At 41.5% G+C, this 20,914-nt stretch overlaps 1 protein-coding gene across 4 annotated transcripts in view; it reads left to right on the top strand.

Moving 5' to 3' along the window:
* Positions 1 to 20,914, top strand: part of pqlc1 (PQ loop repeat containing 1) — a 35,742-nt gene extending 14,828 nt beyond the window's left edge. For 3 of the 4 annotated variants that reach the window (XM_020707369.2, XM_004074393.4, XM_011481315.3), the window contains 2 exons: positions 4,894 to 5,110; positions 18,946 to 20,914. In XM_020707369.2, coding sequence (XP_020563028.1) covers positions 4,894 to 5,110; positions 18,946 to 19,156 — 428 coding nt within the window. In that variant the 3' untranslated portion in view covers positions 19,157 to 20,914. Of the gene's footprint in view, positions 1 to 4,893; positions 5,111 to 12,444; positions 12,651 to 18,945 lie in introns of all 4 variants that reach the window. The other variant, XM_020707368.2, reaches the window with a different exon arrangement.

The raw sequence follows: 20,914 nt of genomic DNA, 5'->3' as shown, positions 1-20,914 counted from the left end.
TTTTTGTTCATTTGCTTTCAGCCAGGATTATATAGACATGGTTGACTCATCTCTGCAGATCTGATGAAGCCTGCAGCAATGTCCTTGTTTTCACCGCTTGCACCGGAGGTCTTTGTTACCCGTGTTTAAAATCACAGCTAATCCAGGTAAACACGCTGTCCTGCTCAGGGTTGCACTTTCCTTTTTTTTTCTTTCTTCAACTGAAGCCTGAAGTCATCAAGACATTTCGTCCAGCAGATATGAAGTTTCTCATTCATTTGTTTATAAATATGAAAAAAAGTAGAATATAAAGTAAGTCATTGAAAAGAATAGCACATCTGTGAAATTCACAAATCCAAAAGGTGGGAAAAAAATCAAACTTATTTCAGCTGCTTCACATGCTTATCAAAGGGACACAAACAAATTATATTTGCTTTTTGGTTTAAAACCCAAAGTCTGAGCTCAGAATTTGTAATGAGTCATCCCTTGAGTGAGTGGATAACAGATAAGAAGGTAACATTGTTGGTCAGTCCCACTTTCCTAGAAAGGCTACAGCCTCACCTGACTGTCGCTCTTCCTCAGGGCTTTCTTACACCTCATTCTTCTGAGAGGTGACCATGTCTAACGCCAAATCTTTCAGCTTCAGAAGAGTCTTAATGGAAATTCTTATGTAGAAACCACACACTGATGATTTTTTTTCAAAAATTGTTGGATTGGTGTGAAAACTCTCAGCTTAAGTGTGAAGCTGGTTAACACTTGTTTGTTGCTTCAATAAATCAATCAAAGACCAAAAAATACAATATGCTTGAATATGATTGCTTTTTAAATCGTACAATCAGAGCCCCTTTCACACTGAAATTAAGATGAGATTGTTGGCTTTTGTCTTTAAAGATAATAGTACTCTTAGTCCTTTTGTCATCATTGTTTCAATTTTGATGTGTTTTTTTTTGCATTTTTGTGTTCAAGATAACTCTGTAAGACCACTAACAATTGTTCAGTATTCCTAATAGTTTTTTTTTTTTTTTTTTTACAAAAACAACAACAACCGGAAGCACGTTACGTTCCACATCATTCTTACATGCCTAAGAAAATGACTGAGTGAAGTATAAAAGCTCAAATGACTTTCAGAACTGTGCTTTGAATGTAGGAGCTACAGGCTATCGTACCTGAGCCTGCCATGGTTTTCAGAGTAAAAAGTCCAAGACTTTTGCATGCAGCAAAGAACCGATTTTTGTATTAACCACTTTCTACACCGTGTCCTCATCCTAGCAAAATTCAGCATCACCGTGGCTCAGTTCCCATCATGCATGAACTGCTGATGCATGAACAATCCCCTAAAGCTTGTTCAGTAATATTTCAGCCTCCTGCTGCATGTGGGACCTTTTAACATTTATTTTATTACTTTGGAATTTGGTTTTGATGAGTTAGAAAGAACGAGAACTGTTAGATGGCTCTGAGGGCTTTTTCACCAACTTCAGAAAATTTGACACTAATTACCTTACATAGATCTAACTGACAGCTTTACTTCAAGTCTTGTCTAATGATTCGATAAATGTCAAGTCATGTCTGACTAGCATCTCATGACGCTACGCAAAGAGCAACAGGAAACATCAAGTGAATGTTTTAATCCATTCTGGGCCAGATCATTTCAATGAGACCAGATTATCTGAACCGTGTTTTAAGAACAGCCTATGAAAGTGACCAACAGATTACATAGAAAATCTTTGAGCTTATTCCTCTTACAGAGCAAGCAAAAGGTGACAGTGGAGAGAAAAAGGGTCTCTCCACTGGTTCTGGTACTCGGGGAAAGAAAAAGCCAAATGTGTCTCTAAGCTCCAATTAAATTTCCATCTCTGTTTGTCTGCCAAAGGATTAGACCCTGGTTTTCTCAACAAGGAGACCTATTAACGTTTATTTACTCCTCAAGCCTTTTGCAATTTGACATATTGTAGTTAATTACATTGCTGATGTCTGCTTTGGGCAGTTGCAGTTTGTGTTGGTTTCCCTGATCATCCTCTTGGGTCTGCAGGTTTAAAAGCTTATTTTAAAACTGGTTTGAACTCCGTTTCTCAGGCTATCTAGTCTATGTCCATTGCAAATGAACTCTGGTGTGGTTCAGTTTATTGTGAATGGAAATCAACTTTCCACCGACCAAAGGAAGAAAAACAATCAAACGGGGCAAATGCTGCAAGTTTTTAGAGGAGAATCTGAAGAAGCAGGAACCATGAAATGTGGAAATATTTGCTGGGTAAACGTGGTGGAGTGAAGCCCTGTAGGTACTTATTTCATGTATGATAGTCAGAGGACTAGTGGAACTAGTCACTATTCTACTTCCTGCTTTTTTTGCTCATCCTTGTCAGGGTTCATTTTGAGCCCCAGTGCCTCCAAAATAGCATCTGTTAAACCAGTGTTTTTCAACCAGTGTGCCGCGGCACACTAGTGTGCCGTGGGAGATGGTCAAGTGTGCCGTGGTAAATTGCCCTCATTAACTGAAAAATTAAACATTTCCCATCTCCAGGATTTCAGCTCTCTGTTCATCCAAACAGGCCCTGATAAAACACTGAGGAGTTAGGAATATAAAAGATTGTAAAATACTTTTTCTTTGCGTTTATTTTATTTTATTAAAGACATTTTGATAAGAATGACGTACCGCGATTCACCTGCAACTCCCGCTGTATTTTGGAAAAGTCCCGTCCTTTTAACTGTCTCCACCAATCATTCTTGGGGTGCTTAATCACATGTCATCGGTCTGACCAATCAGAAGTGGTTAAAGTCTTCACTTCCTTGTCCCGATTTAGCTCGTAAAGTCGCTCAGTTCTAACAAAAATACCAGCTAAAGCTCGTCTTTATCGGTGCAGCTTTCCACAGAATCCGATGTCAGACGTGGAACAAGTGAACAAAACAAGGAAGCTCAGAGACGCGATCTCCGCCGGCCGTTTAATGCACTACATCTCCCATGATGCATTGGGTTGTGAGAGTGACAGCGCTTAAGGAGATCTGTTGTTAAACGTCTTGAAATCAACAAACACACATCAAACTGTTTTTACATCTTCTAACTTAACTTTTATTGCATCTTTTAGAAAAAAAACAGCTGCAGTTTCCAGCTTTTTCTGACACAATTATCTCAAAAATGCATGTGATATTGTGGAGGGAGGGGCTGTAGATCAATACAGAGTGAGTTTCTCCGTTTTTTTTTGTTTTTTTTTAATTTTTGGATCTTGGTGTGCCGCGGGATTTTTTTTAAGGTTAAAGTGTGCCGTGGCTCAGAAAAGGTTGAAAAACACTGTGTTAAACTGCATAATGGGTTGAATGTTACAAATCATTCAACCCATTGATTTCCTGTTTCTCCTTATTTCCTTCTTTCTTATAGTATCTTCTGCCATTTTTTGCCGCTAACTCCTTAACTCCTACAATTTTTCTATTTTAACCATTCAACTATTCAAATGTTCAGCTCTTTCAGCCTTTTCCTTCTATGACTTTTGGTATTTCAAATCCCTGAACTTTTCAAGAAATTACAGGATTTTTGCCTCCATTGAAAAACATGGGGAGTCCTTGGTGCAAATCTCGCTGGTTCGATTCCCGGTGCTGGCATTTTTCACAAAAATATCTTTTTTGTAACTGGGGTGTTTTCACTTTATTTATGGTAAAGTTTGATTGTTTACTTTTTCATTCATTTATTTATTTATTTTTGCCAATCATTGCCCTGTAAGTTTCATTTTCATTCAGCAATTCAGCATTCAACCCTGCAGGTTCTTCTGGAGATACAGCTCCTTCTAGTTTCATCAGCATTGCTACCCTTACATCCTTTCATCTTCTAAACCCGTTTGGTCCGTTTCCGGGTCACGTGGCTGCCACAGCTTATCCCGGCCACTCGTGGGCAAAGGCAGGGGACGTCCTGGACAGGTCGCCAGTCTGTCGCAGCCTTGCTACCCATTCCAACCAAATCCACCAGAGAGGAAGCAGCTTCATGGAGCTGCTCAAAGCATCCAGATGCTTGTAGAGCAAAACAACATTAAAGAAGAGTTATTGTGGAGAAAGAAATGAAAGAGATGAATTAGTTTTGATGAGTGGTATCACTCAGTTAGCTAAGCTTCTGCCATTGTGTCTTTACAGGTGATAAACTACTTCATATATTATCTGCTGTTTCTGCATAGCTACAGTTTCTGAAGATGTCGCAGGATGATGCAGCAGTAATGTGGCTTCAATGATAGTTTGGAAGAAACATCTGCATCTGAATGCTCAGATTCCTGTGAAGTTAACACAACTCTTCTGTTCCCCGAACAGAATGTAAATTTATCATAATACTTCATCTGCATTTACACAGAAGCAGCCATACACTTTAATGCTATGATCCAATTATCTACAGCGGGTACAGAAAGTATTCAGACCACTTTAAAATGTCCACTCTTTGTACCATTGCAGCCATCTGCCAAAATCAGGACAGTTCATTTCCGTCCTCTAGCTTGTACACTGAGTGAACCATCTTGACAGAAAAAGCAGGTGTAGAAATGTCTGCAGATTTACAAACAGGGAAAACAGAGAAATCCCATGCTATTCAGAGCCTTTGCTATGGCGCCCATATTGAACTCACATGCTGTGTATTTCTTCTGATCCTGCTTGAGATGATTCGGCTTCTTCAATGGAGTCCAGCTGAGTTTCATTCAACTGACTCCACTTTCTTAGGAAAGCTACACGTATTTAGCCCGTTTTTTTGTTCATAATTGTAGCTGTTGTGTTTTCCACATGTTTTGAAGTTGAGTTGTTTGAATCCTCTAACTTTGGGAATTGTGTTGTCAATAATGCAGAACTCAACTGCACTGATAGTTTTTAGAAACACTTTGTCAAGTCTTTCTAAGTGTTCCAATTATTTTCTTTTGTCTCATTGATGAATTTTCTAATTTTGTTCATTTTTAGACTTTGAGTGGAACTATTTCTGGCTGTGGAGTCGTTTCATGGACTACATGCAGTGCGTGCTGGCCTTCACCCTGGTGGCGGCCTACATGACCTACCTTCTCCTGGACTCCACGCTCTTTGTGGAGACCCTGGGCTTCCTGGCTGTTTTCACAGAGGCAATGCTCGGCACGCCGCAACTCTACTGCAACTATCAGAACAAGTCCACAGAGGGCATGAGGTACGCACAGCACATGTCACATCGCAATCGCATTCCAGGGGCCACAGTGGAATTTTTTAAGGTTTCTGGTCATGTTGTCGGTTTCTGTGCCTGTCTTTGAGCTCTTTGGTTGCTGCCATCTTGGCAGTTGATGTCACCAAGCTGTGGTCTCTGTGATACCCACCGCCTTTGTCCTTTTGGAGCATAAAAGGTCGCTATCTTAAAAAAAAAGAATTGTGCTGCATTCTGCCTCATCAGCATCTGCTGTTGCTTTAGTTAGGCTGTGGAGGATGGTGAGAATCAACTGCTGGCAAAACATTCTTGCTTACTTGACTTCCTGTTCAAAATAAGATTCTGTTTGTTTTATTAATCAAGTGCCAGTTTACAGCAGAGTTGTCTCAAGACTAAAGGCAAAACCAGATAGATTCATTTAGACTATATTCCAACACAGAAAAAAACAAAACAAATAGGAAGCAGGCGGGCAAACCCCAAATCCACGATACATCTTTGACGGGACAGAAAAAAATCAGGTCAACCAAAAACTTAGATGCAATGCAGGTTTTTAAAACAGGATGTATGTTTTCATTGTATAGTTTCATCATTTTCATCTTCAGTTTAGGTGTAGCATGCCCCCTAGTGGTTGGTTGACCAACTGCAGCTTGCTCCATTTGGTTTTTGAAAGAGCATCAGTGTGAAAGGTAAAGGTTTGAGGCTTGTTCTGGGTCAACATGGAATTTGGTTGTCTTAATGTCCGGTTAAATGTAAGGTGCAATGCAATGCAGATCCTTGGTTCCAACAGCAGTGGGGCTGTTGACAGCAGCCTGACATTAAATGTTCTTGACAGCTCACTTTCTTTCACTTCACTTATAAATAGCATCACTCAGTCAGCCTCCTTTCATCCCTGCAACATCAACCATCTGCATCCTTCTCTCACCCCCTCCCCACACTTTTGCCAGTCTGGTTCTCAGTCTTCTCAGCCACCTCTCAACTTCACCTCAGCAACTCTTCACTGTTTGCCCCCCCAACTTCAATGTTAATCACAATATGAACTCCATCCTCCTGTCGCGTTACACCTGTTCTTAAGCAGCTCCACTGGCTCCCAATCACATGAGGGAGCTATTATCAGGGGTGGGCAACTCTGTGTCTGCATGATATCCAGAAATCCAAGCCCTACTCTGATGAGGACACATTTCAGTCACATCTGATTGGCTCACAGGATTTTGTGTTCATTCGTTTTTTGCAACAAACAAGATTTTTATGCCTTTTTTTTAGAATTGTGTTGATGAAGCAGAAAGTCTTCTGTTGATTAAAATGTATCATCCCACTTTGATAACTGCAGTCTAGCATACAGTGGGGGCATAAAAGTAATTTTCATCACCAGTTCTGCAAGTTGTCCTTCTTTAAAAAGCTGAGTTTGGTTCATGATAGAAACACTTCTGGTGTGAGAGACAGACTGTAAAAAAACAAAAAGAATCCAGGAAGTCACATTTTTTGGTTTTTACATCATTTATTCTTATAATAGAGCAGAAAACAAGCATTTAGTCAATCCAGATATCCAAGCCCTACTCTGATTACCTGGTTCAGGTGTGTCCAGCCAATTAGAACATGCCAGAGGAGGGTATGTTGGAAAATTTGCATGAATGCAGCCACTGAGGCCTGGAGGTGGCCATCCCTGCTTTACATCCTTCACTGTACCTGCCGGTTCTTCCAGATCCTCCTTATCCGTCCGGCTCACAGCAGCAGGAGCCAAAGCGTTCAACAGTATCAGCTCATACACCCTTTTAAACAAACCTCCAAACTCCTGCTATGGTTGCCCCTAACGATTTAAACATTTGCTTTCTCTGGTGGATCAATTTGTCTGATTTGTTTCTCTATCATGTGTTGTAACAGTAGCTTAAAACCTCTGCTGAAACTCTGCATCGTATAAAAAAAGAAAATCCTGCTGTTTTTCATCAGAAAGACCTCCCACCCCTACATGTTTGAAATGCTGCTGGGAAACATCAGGAGGCCTGTGCAAAGACAACCCCCCCCAAATATGAGGAAACTGAAAATGGCCCACATCTGATCTCAACAACAAGGGGCTTGTTGGTAAAATGATATACTGCGTATAGCTATATAGCTCTTATCTACATTTAAGGCCCTAAGCGCTTTACAGTCACAGTCCCATTCACACACACATTCACACAATGATGTGCCTAACACTGGCGCCAACCAATAGCCACCAGGAGAAACGTGGAGTTCACTTACCCAAGGACACTTTGATACATTTAGCTCTCCTCAAACCTCTGATCAGAGGTTGACCGCTCTACTTCTGCAATTATGCTCTCCATAAGTGTGAGGGACCAACCGTTTGGTCCGGACTCCTTTGGAGCCGGTTTATTCAACCTGGATAAAAACCAATCACTGAAGCACGCCTGGTGTGTCCCTGACAAGACACCGGCAGAAAAAGCTGGACACATGCAACTGAGCGCAAACGTTCAGTCAGCGTTCAGTTTCATCCAAAACCAGAATATCGGATAAAAAGCTCTGTTCACATATATAAACCTAGAGGCTGTTTGTGGATATCCATTAAAACACACTTCGTTTACTGCTTGTTTTTGGTTTGTATCAAGACAAATGGTCAGAAGAAAAAAAGGATTTCCTGATGTTTTCACTGAGAATAACTGCAAGTTAGTTTTTCCTCAGTGAGGATAAAATGTAAAAGTGCAGCACTTGTCGTGTCGCTGTCAGATGGGACGTAAATACACTTTGCAGATAATTATTGACCATCTTTCTCGTTTCTCAGCTTTTCAGCCTTTTCAAGACAGCCTAATGGAAATCTAATTAGTGCATTTTGTCCTGGATTAATGGCAAAGTCATGGTCCCGATGAGCAATGTGCTCTTCATCACTGGCAGCTCTGAGGGTGATGCTGCGTCAGTCACACTGAAAATGCCTCAGTAATGACCCTGTCCTCTCACATTTGCTCATTAACCCTGACATGTGCCCGTTTAGCATGGGGATACCTGTCGAGCCTCCTGACAGCTGTTTATTAGGTGAACATGAGCGTACACCACCTGACAAGTCAATATGTTAATGAGCTTTTCGTCTGAGCTCGTTTCATGCTGCAATTAGAAGCTGGAATGCAACGTTTATTTTGAGTGGTGGGATTTGGGAACAATGAAAGCAACTTTCCCTGAGTCCATGTAACCTAATGCTGCTTTGAAACAGTCAATCAGACATCAATGGAATAAAAAAACACTTCCAGGCTGCTAATTAAATACTGGAGGTGGGGAAAATACCCGAGATGATTGAAGTAATAATGTGTTGAAACCACGCAGGTCGTTCACAGTCGCTCTGCTGCAGGTCTTTCTGCAGCAGACAGAAATCAGAGCTCCGGCAGGGCTGCCTGTCCACTTCCCCGGCCATGACGGCCCCCAAGCTGAGCCTTTCTGCCGACTCTCTGCCCACTGCTGGTTTCCTCTGGACCTCCTTTCCTCCCCCGCTCTTTGTGTCCTGTCTGTCCACTTTCAGTCTTTGACTCGGCCTCCCACGTTCCTAACAGTGGCTCCTTTTCATTGAGTCCCACTTTCCGTCATGTCGGCTCTCTGCAGTAATAAACACGACTTTAGAAAGTATGTCAGCAAACCTGCAGGAGGCTGGGGGGCTCATGTAAAGCTGGCACGGTTAAAGGCAGCGTTTGGTCACGGATGCTTCTGCTGCAGCAGAGGAACATTTTTCCCTCCTTTCAATCTCGGTTATCATTTTAGAGAATTTTGTGGGGGGGAGTATATATGAAACCACAGGCGGCACACCAGCCTCCACTAAACCCTACAGCAAAAGAATCAAGAAATATGATGAAATTTCTGTGGCAAACCAACATTGACCAAAGATGGTCTTTTAGTTCATCAGATGTTATCCTCCAGGGATTTCAGCTCCTCACTTCATTAACAACCATCTATTCAAACCTTTTTTATTTGTTTAGCCCCTTTTAGTACTTCAAAACACAAAGGGCTTTAAAAATAAATCAATGAATTAAAAACATTTAGATCAAACCAGCACCCCTCCTTCTCCCGGTTCCTCCCTCCACCCACCCAGCTCCCCAATAGACTTAAGAACTGCAGTTCTAAGGAAACAGTCTGGCTTGGTTCTGCTGTGCAAAAATAACCAGTATTATGGGGATCCCAGCCCGACCACAGGGGTCAGAGCCACAGCGCCCAAAGTCACTTCCTGTGTTCAGGTTCCAGAAGGAGGACAGGTCTGAATCAGGCATTCAAAGCAGATGTTTGCCAGAACATCTGCAGCATTGAGCTCATGGTTTCTATTCAGAGGTCTAAATACATTCTTTTTGTGGACTCAAATAATCATAGAAGCAAAGAGCATCTAAATTAGAAATTGTTGAGAATTATTAATGAAAGTAATCTGGATTTAAGATGCATTCCTATTATAGGTTTTATTATTTTATAAAGACTTTTCGGAACCATTTTTGTTCACATTTTTTTTGGTGATGGTTTAAGATTCATTCAATTCATTTTATTGTTATCTATTCAATACGTTATTGGGATTTGCCTTTCAAGATGAAATGTCTGTTCTTGGTTCCGTTTTATGTTAAATGAATTTATCCCAAAAGTACACCTTAAATATCATTTTTCTCCTTTATTATGCTTTTTTTTTGCATCTGTGACAAACTCTGGTGCAGTTTATAGTGCAAAAGAGATTGAGTTTGTTTAAACAAATCGATGTGAATCGAGAGCAGACAAAAAAATGCAGTTTGACATAAATCCATGAACGTCTTTGTTTTCCTCGTCTGAGAGGCTGTAAGCCAGCAGGAAATAGTGTAAACTGAGAGCTCTCAGTTATGGGGGATCAGAAGGGAAAATATACAGGTGTTTTGATTTTGGTTAAAAATGGTAAAATTTTAATTAATAGAGCACTTGGATGCTTTGACAGTGGATCTAAAGATGATTGGGGAAGAAAGAAAGAAAAATATTTTTTTTACTTGTTTTCCCTATAGAACAGGGGTGTTGCACCCGCAACGCCAGATGGTTTAATCTGGCCCACACATGAAGAGTAAAACTTATAAGGATGTTTAAAACAAAGCAAGTTTCTAGTCCATTCCTGTGGCGAGTTATGATTTTTTAAAGAAATAACCGAAATGCGCAATTCCGCCACTAGGGGGAGCAAAGGAAAAGCAAAACAGTTGAAACAGCATAACTCTGCGCGTGTCAAAAGCAAAACTAACAGCTCTGCCTCTAAGTAAGATGTAGTTTGGTTCCCCGTGAGCCTCACTGCTGTTACGTTGCTATAAGAATGATCAGTAGTGACACCCTAACATGTTGTCAGAAAGAAAACATGTTCAAGTGAAGTCCTGAGCTTTCCAGGAGAAATGGGCAGAGTTTTATTTGTTCACAGAGCTGAATGCAAAACCTGCATGCTTGGTATGACATCAACAGGTCGCAGTGCTCAAAGAATATAACATTCAGCAATGCTATGAGACTAGCCATAAAAAAAAGTTTCACCATTTGCAGTTAGGAAAAGAGAAGATTTACTAACTTGAAGAACAACTGTCTGCATTTTCTGCAGCCGTGAGGTCAGTGATGGAGCAGTGACAGCTAGCTGCAAACAAGTTGGAGCAAACATCCAATCCATTTTCTGATGGTGAACTTATTGAAAAATGCTGAAGGCTGCAGAAGTCTTGTGCCCCAAAAAGCAGTCGACCTTAAACATGAGTCTGTCAAGAATTACGATCAGATCCAACATCTCTGAGGAAACATGGGCAGCCATATGAAGGAATCCAGTCATTTATTGTATTTTCAGTCACTGTTTATGAAAGCACAGACACAGATATTGCACAACTGTGCATATTTGTCAGAGACGTTGAGGAGACCGTCACAGCAGAGTTTCTGTAGTTGATGGACACAACAACAGCTGATGACATAGTCAGCTCTCTAGTCACTGTGCTGGACGATGTTGGAGTGAACTGGTCACTGATGTCAGTCTGGCCACTGATGGCGCCCATTAAAGGTCAGGAAGAAGGCAGGTGTTGCCACAAAATTCAGGCAGCAACCAGGAAAAGACTCTTGGACATTTAATTGCGTTTTGCACACTTGAATGACACTAAATGTGTTTCTGCACAGGATCTGAATCCTGATATTGATGGCCGGGTGAGGATTCAGTAGAGAAAGGGAGGTTAACTCCAAATTCTTATGTTCACAAATTTTTGCAAGTTTAACTTAGTTTAATTTTTCATTAATCTGCAAATTTACATTTTAGCCAGGTGTTTACTTTTTTCTGTAGCCCATCAGCCCATCAGGATTGCTTCAGTGTCAGATGTAAAATATTAAGTCTGTATAAAATTGAACAAACTAATTTATTTTTTTCAAGTGAAATTCATTTTATTTTAGATCTATTGGCCTCTGTGAATGAATGTGTGATAATAAGTGACTAGGTACCATGTTGGTTGAGGCATTTTTTCCAACTGAGTAAAAAAACCAAAACAAAGCTGAGATCAGACGGGTTGAATGTGGCCCCTGAACCAAAATGAGTTTGCTTTAGAACATTGAGCTGTTTTTTGTGATTTTGTTTCTTAAAATGCTGTTTGTTTGTTTTTAATTTATTTTGTTAATTATTAATCCCAAACAAATTACTATATGAATGAGTCTAAAATGAGCCTGTGGGTCTCCTGGTTGGCCCCCAACATCAGATTGGTTGGATTTGAGGTCAAATAACAGAGGACAGGTCAAATCCCCGTCGGAGTGAAGCCCCCCCTCCCGGTCACATGCCAAGTAAGGCCTGTGGAGTTTTGGGTGTCATTCTGTTTTGATGGAAGCTTCAGCTTTTTCTCTTTCTCTCCTCCGAGTTTGGCATCTAAAGTCGTTGATGAAAACCAACCTGACCGTGTCACGACACTCAGGACGCAGCCTTTTCCCCCTGGATCCAATCTCTGCTGTATTAAAGCTTCCCTCCACCCTAAATTAGGCTCTAAAGAAGTTTGACAGCGATTGTTTCTTCCTTCATTATTTATGTAGAATCGAACTGTTCACGATAATGATCCAAATCTGAAGTCATCCTGTTTGACACGCCAAGCCTCACAGGAACACGGAGGACATTTCTGTTTGTCGTCTCTCCTCCGGATGTGCACAAACTGTTGAGTCTGACAGGCTGTTGCTAGGTTACTTTACCTCCGCTCTTCCTTCAAGGTGTCTGTGCGTGCACGCTCGTGCACGTGAGTCGGCACGGCTGCAGCATGAAACTCTCAGAGGGGGTGTACCGTGCGTTCGCTTTGCAATTTAACAATCTTGAGGACTTTTTGTTTACAGTTTGATTGGTCGGTCAGCAGAAGCTGAGATCAGGTTGAATGTTTGATGCATTTTTTCAGATGTGAGGAGACGGCAGAGAGCGGCTTTCTGAATCAGCCTGGAGGAGAAGAAAGGAGGAAAGTTTCTGATTGCGTGTTTGCAGAAAGACTCTCCCACTCGGCATCCTTCTGTGCTGCAGGAAGGCTTCAAGGCTTTGACAGTTTTCCAGCTCGCGGCAGGAAGCTGTCCACCCTCCCCAGTAGGCAAAAGAAGGACTTTGGTGGAGGTAAAAGTTAGAATGAAACATTTGGGGTGTCAGCCGTGTTCAAACACTACAGTCCTGCTGTCAAACAGGCACCAGAACAGCAGCTTTTATTCATGAAGCGGGGCTGAAGCTCGTGTTAATTCACCCCCAGGGTTTTTTTTTTTCTCTCAGTGGTGCAGTTTGACATCAGTTGCTTTTGTTTTTAATAATCCCAGAGGCTTCTGCACTGTGATGAAGGTCCTGCCCTCTGTCAGCTCTGCCTTCTGCAGCATCCGTGTCGTGATGATCACTGGAACCCTTCCTCCCCCGTGGGACACCAACCAGAAACCGATGAAAGCCATCTCTGCTGTGTTGGAGGAAATGTCAGAGGGAGGTGTTTTCTGAGCCAGAGGAGCACAATGAGCAGCAAACCAAACCGAGAAGCCTGGCCCAGCCTTTTAAGGCTGGTGACCCGCCGTCTGCCGCCGTGCACACGCTCCGCCTCTCACGCTGAGGAGCAGCAGATCTGCAGAGCAGGTCCAGCTCTGGGCTGTGGACCCGAGCAGCAGCCGAACATCTGTCCAAGCCGTCTCCACCCTGCAATTTCTATCTGCACTCATTTATCTCCTTCCCAGTAAGATCAAATCACGTGCAGCTAGGCGTGTTATTTTCTGATGACACAAAGTATGTGTTTCCATACAAAAAAAAGAGCAAGCCGATACAGAAATTGTTTTTCAAAATAATTGTTTGGCAAAGTCTGTCTCAGATCCGCTACAGAGGTAAAATCACAACCCAATCTTACAACAGATCATGTGTTTTAATTTAGGTCCCACTCCGATCATCTTTGAATCTGTTTTCAGTGTTTCCAGTGGTGATTTTGTTTATAACGTTTTTAGCCAAGATAAAAAAAAAAAAAAACTGTCAATTTTTTAGGACATAGTTTCTGCAGAGCAGCAGGAGTTCATCAAAAATTCACCTCTGAGTTGTGGGCGGGACTGTTGATATGAAGCAACTCACCCCTACTCTTCTAGTTGCTGTGAGCTCTCTGTTTAAAAGGCTCTTCAGCTAGCCCCTCACATCCCCCAACTTAACATTAGTGGTGCAACAAAAATGTTAGGCAATGTTGGAGCAATCCATCCGTCCAGTTCTGATCCAGATTCCAGCTCAGACCAGGAAAACAAAGACGTTCATGGATTTATTTGTCTGACGGTGGATCATCAGAACGGAGCAGAGCAGGACGACTGTGACCCCCCCAGCGTCTTTTCTACATCACTAATATGATCTTTTTCAAACTGCCTTTTTCGTCTGCTCCTGATTGACAGAAGAATTACTTCTTTTTCTTTCTGCATGTCCTCCATCATGTGAAAAATGCTACTTGTGAAAAACACCAGAGACACCGTTTTCATCAGAGTGGGTCTCTATGAAGCCTCCTGAAATCCTTTAGGCTGATATGTGCTAGTTGACCTTTAGGGATCAGGAACTTGCTGGTGCGATTTCAGCGCTAGAGGCTGCCGCTCAGGAAAAAACAGATGTCTGAAAGTCTATTTTCAAATCTCTCAACTCAAAAGAGATTTGAAGGCAGGATTTGTTAATAACACCACCTATCTGACCTCACTGATGATGCAAAAAGCGCACCGATTGGTTTCAAAAACAAGGCATTTCTGGCTGTTTTTTTAGAGTTGAAGAGCTTTTCAGCTGGAGGCTGGTTGTTTTTTTGTCCTAACAGAAGACACAGCCAGTGTTGTTTTACAGTAATGTGCCTCGGGGCTCAGCATCACTTCTGCCCCTCCTGCCTGTCTCTGAGAAGGTGACAGGTATGCAGACATGTTTGCACCTTGTTCAGCCGTTCTCCTCTGGGCTTGCTCTTATTAAGGAACCTGCAGAGGAGCTGATCAAACACAAATCCTGCAGGTGAACACCGTTATACCTGAGGATGGAGGGTCTCTGTCCTCAGAGTTAACAAGCATCTCCCTGAGAGGCAGGACGAGGTGAAAACAAGCCGGTTTTGAGGCGAGGAGATGGTGGGGAGCGGTAGCTGTGGATGAGGCTAAAAAGGCAAACATTTTTGACAAAACCAAAGGCAGAATTTGTGAGGGGATTATAAGAAACATGCCCAAATTTTCATAACACAACTTTAGATGCTAAAAGATTTGAGCGTCCGAAATTCACTCTGAATGAAGCCAAAAATTTGTCTGCCGGTTTTTGCTCTTATTAAGGTTATTGTCAGTCCCCTTCTGTGCTGCTTTCTGACCATATGGAGTATTTGCTCTGTTACGCCTCAGAGGGGCGGGACAAAGGCAAGTTCATGCGAAGGGATTTTTGTGTTCAGGGTGCAGGAAGTGTGTGGTTCTGGAGAGTTTTGGACTGAGATGTTTAGATAGGGGATAGAGAGGTGTACAGAAGGGTTGTTCTATCAAAGGTTGATTTTAAAAGTGATTTTTCTGTAAATGACATGTTAAACAGCCTCAGAGGGGGTTAGAGACACTCTACTGCTGTCATTACAAACCACATCAGACCTCTTGGGACCAGACGGCACACAAATAAACAACACACGTCACCTTTAATGCACAGCCTTTCTATTAATTCATAAAAGCTTCACTCTGGCCCACTGCGTCAGTCCTTTTATTACCTAGGAGGCATAGCTTTTGTCAATAAATAAGATTCAAGGTATTCAGAAAGTGCAAGTTTACAAGCAAGTATGTCCCAAGATGCAGCACAAAAGGCAAGAAAACTTCAAACAGAGCTGACTACATTACAATGTTTATAGTTCAGTCTAGATCACAACGCGTCCAGATTGTCTTAACTGTATTTCAGTGCCAGTCAGTGACAGATGGGTGACCATCTATCAACAACAGTTAGAGACAAACATGGAAAAACACAAGAACTTCAGCTCAGCCGGATCTCGAATCTTCCTGGTTCAAGTGCCAGAAACTTCGACTCTTCAGGTGATGACTGGTGGATTTTGGCCCCATTAGAGTCAATCAGGCCAACAAGAATCTGAAATCTACAATGTGATGAACTTTTTACTGATAAAATTCTTTCTTACTGTTGTGTTGAAAATGAAATTCCTCACTTTGTCACACATTTCAACTTTGAAAGGATCCTTCTTTGGTAAAAGTCTTATTGTTCATCACTGATGGCTTTTTTTTTTGTAGAAACATTAGACTTAGCTGCACTTCCTAATGCCGCTCTGGATTCTAACAGTTTTGTTGTTTAGACACTGTTGACGCACAAGACAGACCATAATATCCATCCGTGTGTGTGTGTGTGTGTGTGTGTGTCTTGGTAAAGGACCCGACTCTGGCTGTGGCCCCAAGCGTTTCATGGTCACTTAGTAAAAAAGAACATCCACTTTACTAAAGACACTGAGGACTTGTGTCCAGACACACGACTCCACCTTACCAACAAAGGGACTTCTTATTATGAATTTTACAAATAACAGCCTCTGTGTGCAGCCAGGAAGAAGGTATGTGGCTAACAGGAAGTCGCAGCCATGTTTACATCACAACAATGATGCATGCAGATGCTTGACAGCGTTTACCACAAATATACACAAGAGGAGCTTTATAGAAGCAAATTGATTTGCTCTATCGAGAAAAAACACACAAGTGGAGTCACCTCCACTTTAATTTTAGGACAAACACTGCAGTTCCTGCTGGTGTTAAACCATCTTCACACCACAAGATGTCTTCAGGTTGTCTTTTAGCCGAGCACTTTTAAATAAATGTATTTCTTTAGCAGTTGTTTATCTGAAAGATGAGTTCCTCACCTGCTCTCTTTGCGTATTTTGGAGTATTTTCCTCCTTGCAGCCTCAGTGGAGGTTCTCATGGTCAGAAACAGCTTTTCTTTTTTCCTGACCAGTTTGAGGGCCTCACAGCATTTTCTTTCCTTTGATCATTGCTCACTTGAGTTTGAACAGCGGGTGCATTTACTTTACTTTTGCGACATATAAAGGTGGTCAGTTGTAATCCTCCGTTTGCCCCATTGTAAATCATCTACAATAACTTGAAGTTTTCTTCTGGATTGTTTTTTTTTATTTTCTTCTTTTATTTTTTTTGTAAATAAAACTATTCTTCTCATACTATTCAACTTTTCAGTTTGAAGCGTCTTTAGTTAACCCCAGCAGCTTCATAAGCAGATGCGATGACCTGGCAGTGTGGTTCTAGCCAGCGTGATGGAGTGGGTCATCAGATTCTGCTGCCCTGGTCTTATGGCACAAAGCCTTTTTTTCACTGTAATGTTGTTGCAGGGTTTTCAGAACCGACCAGGAAATGATTGCATAGTTGGGGATAAGAAGAAACTATCTGGGGGTCATTTTGCTTTTTCCATTTTCCTTTAGATTAAGCTCGGTATTTTTTTTCAGACCTTGGTGCAGTAGGAACACAGTTAACGAGATGTCAGCCTCTGATTCAGCTCAGCAGGTGAAACTGACGGAGGAGTCACACTGTGCACTAGCTCAATAGTAATCACTTGTATTTGCTGCAGTCAGGCAAGTCTGTTGAAAGTCAGGATAAACAGCCTAATCAGAGGCCTCATTCAGGTCAAGATGGAGTCATTTGAGCAACAGAAATAGTCGTACCTGCCGCAGCGTCTCATGGCTGAAATAGTCTGAATAAGCTAAGATATCCCAGTAAATTCATTTCAGCAGAAAAAGTCTGTTACTCGTATGCTGACCGACCGAACCAGCAAACATGAGTGAAAGATGTCAGCATATGAAGCAGATCATAGGGCTTCGGCGTGTGCGGGTGCAGACACACGGCTGGCTCAGGCCTAGCTTTGTCAGCAAAGCCTTCATGCATCCCTGCTTCCAGCAAAAAATACCACAGAAAAGACAAGCACCTCTGAGCTCAGCAGAATTCAAGTTAAGTCTGCCATAAAAAGGATTTCCAAAAATGTATTTCATGTTTTCCTGGTGTTGACATGAAGAACTTTTTCCAAAGAACTCTCTTTCTCTGATTTCCCATGCGTGCTTCTGTTCAGTGGGATGTGAAACAATACCACTTATCTGTGAATCAAAGATGCATGCCTTGAGTTGGAAACCGTGCAAAGTAGAAGCACTCTGATGAGTTCATCCACAAAAATGTCCCACAGGATGTGAAGCCCGGAGGATCATTGTTTCTGTTTCAGTGACCCAACGCCAAGTTTCCACTTAAGAACTTTTAGTGCAGTGAAAGTCTTTACTAGTTTTTGACATGACCTGAATAAAGTCTTTAATATGTCCCCAAAAGGGTTTGTGTTTTCCCTGATTATCTGTGCTTTACCCTATTTAGTTGCTGATAGAGACTATAAGTAAATGTTTACATTGCATATGCGCCTATAGCACTCATTTGTATTGCTTTGAGGCCCAAAATGCTTTACAGTCACAGTCTCACCCATGCACACATTCACACACTGATGGCAGCTCTGCTGCCTAACTCTGGCACAACCTCAAGCATCAGACGCAATGAGGGGCAATGTGGGAACTGAACCTGCATTCTTCCAATCAGAGGTTATTCACTGTACCTTTGCACTGGTCCAGTCTTTAGGTCTTCAGTCTTTGGTATGACTTTATTAGTGTCTTCGGTGTGACCAAATTGGAGTCGTTGTTATGATCCAATTAGTATTTGCTATGACCCGATTGAAGTACTTAGTGTGACCCAGTTGGAATATTTGGTATGACTCAACTGATGTTTTTGCCATGACATAGAGAGTTTGCTATATCCTGATCAAAGTCTTTGATGTGTTCCTGGTATTTTTTTATTAGTTGTTGATATTACCCTTAAACATAACAGATGTACCTCCTTTCAGTATTATTCTAAACTGTATATTTTTTTGTTTTATCTTTGGATCTTTCACATGTAATTTTGTGCTGTTTATCACATTTACTTTGTTTCAGAAATGGGTTTAGTATGACGGCTTCCTACTCTTTTTTTATCATGTCAATTTTCCACATTTTTTATTTAAACACATATGGAGGTTTCGTCTTTTGAAAGACGTAACAAATGAATCTCCAGTTCTAGATTGTGATATCCGGGTGGTTTCTGTTCCACCATGGAAAAGCCAGGGTCCTATACAACAAATTCTGCTGTGAACCAACCATCGAGCCAGAAAAACCACCTTAAACTGGTTCAAGACAAACTAGTGGATCACATGACCATAGTGATGTGATCACTGCATCAGCAGGACGTCCCACCTTTGGGTTAGATGCACACGAAAGTGTGCACTGTTGATTATTATGTTTTTCTGTCCAAAAAACAGTTTCACAAACTTTCTCCTCACAAAACATTTTCTATGAGTTGGATAGATTTTGAGCTGAGCGTAACCCGTCTCTCTGTTCTTTGGCTTTTTCTCTTCCAGTGTGAAAATGGTGCTGATGTGGACCAGCGGGGACACCTTTAAGACCGTCTACTTCCTGCTTACACAGGCTCCGGTCCAGTTCTGGACTTGTGGTTTGCTGCAGGTTCTTGTGGACTTTGCCATCCTGTTCCAGGTATACTACTACAGCCGGTACCCTCAGAAGCCAGCCCCCCACACGGTGTCCCACACCACCAGCGCCAAAGCCCTCTAGGGATGCACTTTAAGAATGTACGAAGCTCCTTTTCAATCACACGACACAGGGAGGTCCTCAGTCTTCTTTACACCAGGAAAAGCATCAAAGCGCCAGTGAACTGGAGGGACATTTAAAATACTCGTTTTTCTTGCATGATCCTACAGACTTTTTCCATGCAAAGAGATGCCTGAAGATCAAGGTTATGGAATCAAATATTATGCACACGTGTGCCTGAATGTCCAGTAAATGTCTAACTGTAAATGTTTACACCTCATGAAAGTGTGCTGATGAGCATCATGAAAAGGCACTTGGTAATAACCCTCAATTGCTTTGGATGAAGTCATCCTCTTCATCATTGTGAAACTGCAGCTTCTGCTTTAACACAGTTGGCTCAGACAGCAGCTGGAGATCTTAAAGTCCTTGTGATGGACCCATTCCCAGAGCTTAATAAAACCAAAAACTGTAAATGGAAGAACCACATTAGTGTTTGTCTCACGTGGATCTGGGTTTCTGGTTCTTCATGCACCTGCAGTGTCTTCTGTCCTAACGGAGGAACTTCACTCAGGCAAATCAAGTCAAAGTCTGCACTGCGTAAAGTTTGTTAAATGGCATTTTTCATTGAATAAAGAAAATCACAAAAGTGTTTAATAATGCAGATCAGAGCCACATAAAAGCAGGATATTAAAAGAAACATTAAATGATAAAATCCCATTTTTAGCTGAAAACACTGCAGTAGAAAAAACTTCAGATGGGTTTTAAAAGCCTCAGCTGAGTGAGGTCAGAGTTTGGAAGCATCACTTAACATTTGCAAACTTATAGAAATAAAAATATCTCCCTTAGAGCTGTGGTTAAGACCCTACAGATTAAAAAAAAACTGTGTCATAATAAACTTTAATTATTTTAAGACAAGCTGCATTTTTGCAGAATCGTGTTTATAAAGAATATTCTAAAGTAACTGCATCCTTCCTCGTTATGGTAAAGGATGTTTCAGTGAAAGACTGTTCTCTTAAAAAGACTCAGTGACAGTAGAAGGAGTGACGGCGAGGACATTTGAACCTCGTCCAGCCCACAAACAAACACTTTATGACCATCACAACAATACCGGTTCATCATCTACCTGCGACTCCTACTAGGAGATCATGTCCCACATCTTTTCACATAAGACGTTTTAAAAAAATGGCAAGAGTATTTCAATGAACTCTGGTGAAACAATAATAATATTCTACATTCATTGGTGAGAGTCCATATGAAGAACCGATGGCCAAAGCTCATGTTATGTTCCATCAAACAGATGGAGATCTTTTACCTGGGTCATATCAGCTGTTCAACTGGCCAGTTAGATTTTTTTTAATGTTTATTTATATATTTTCTGAGCAGCTGTCGCTCAGAGCAGGTTCCGCTGTTTTCTTTCAAGAAGAGAGTTTCCTGCAGAAATGCAGCAGCAGATCAGAAGCCTCTCTGCTGTCAGGAGGAACCAGAAAGCTGAGCAGACTTGTTTCCTTCCTTAAAACCAGCTTATTCAGCAGAAAAGGACTGAAACGAACGTTACACAATTACAATTTTGTGACTGTTTACATCCATATTTTTTTCCTTATTTTTGTAATATGTTCCCCTTTAACTCTGTTTGAATCATTTCTTCTCTTTGGCTTTTTTGTATTATTTCTTCAAATTGAGGTTTCTTTTTCTTGATGTTTAAACTTTAGCAGGTTTGTGAGAAATGGCCTGTTTCTCTGATTTTTGCAAACATTGTGGCTTATTAAAGAATTTTTCCTGGGA

The sequence above is a fragment of the Oryzias latipes genome, chromosome 11 (assembly GCF_002234675.1).
Source record: "Oryzias latipes chromosome 11, ASM223467v1".
Taxonomy (NCBI): domain Eukaryota; kingdom Metazoa; phylum Chordata; class Actinopteri; order Beloniformes; family Adrianichthyidae; genus Oryzias; species Oryzias latipes.
Note: the sequence above shows the minus strand (reverse complement) of the source record. Positions and strands in the feature narration are given on the sequence as shown.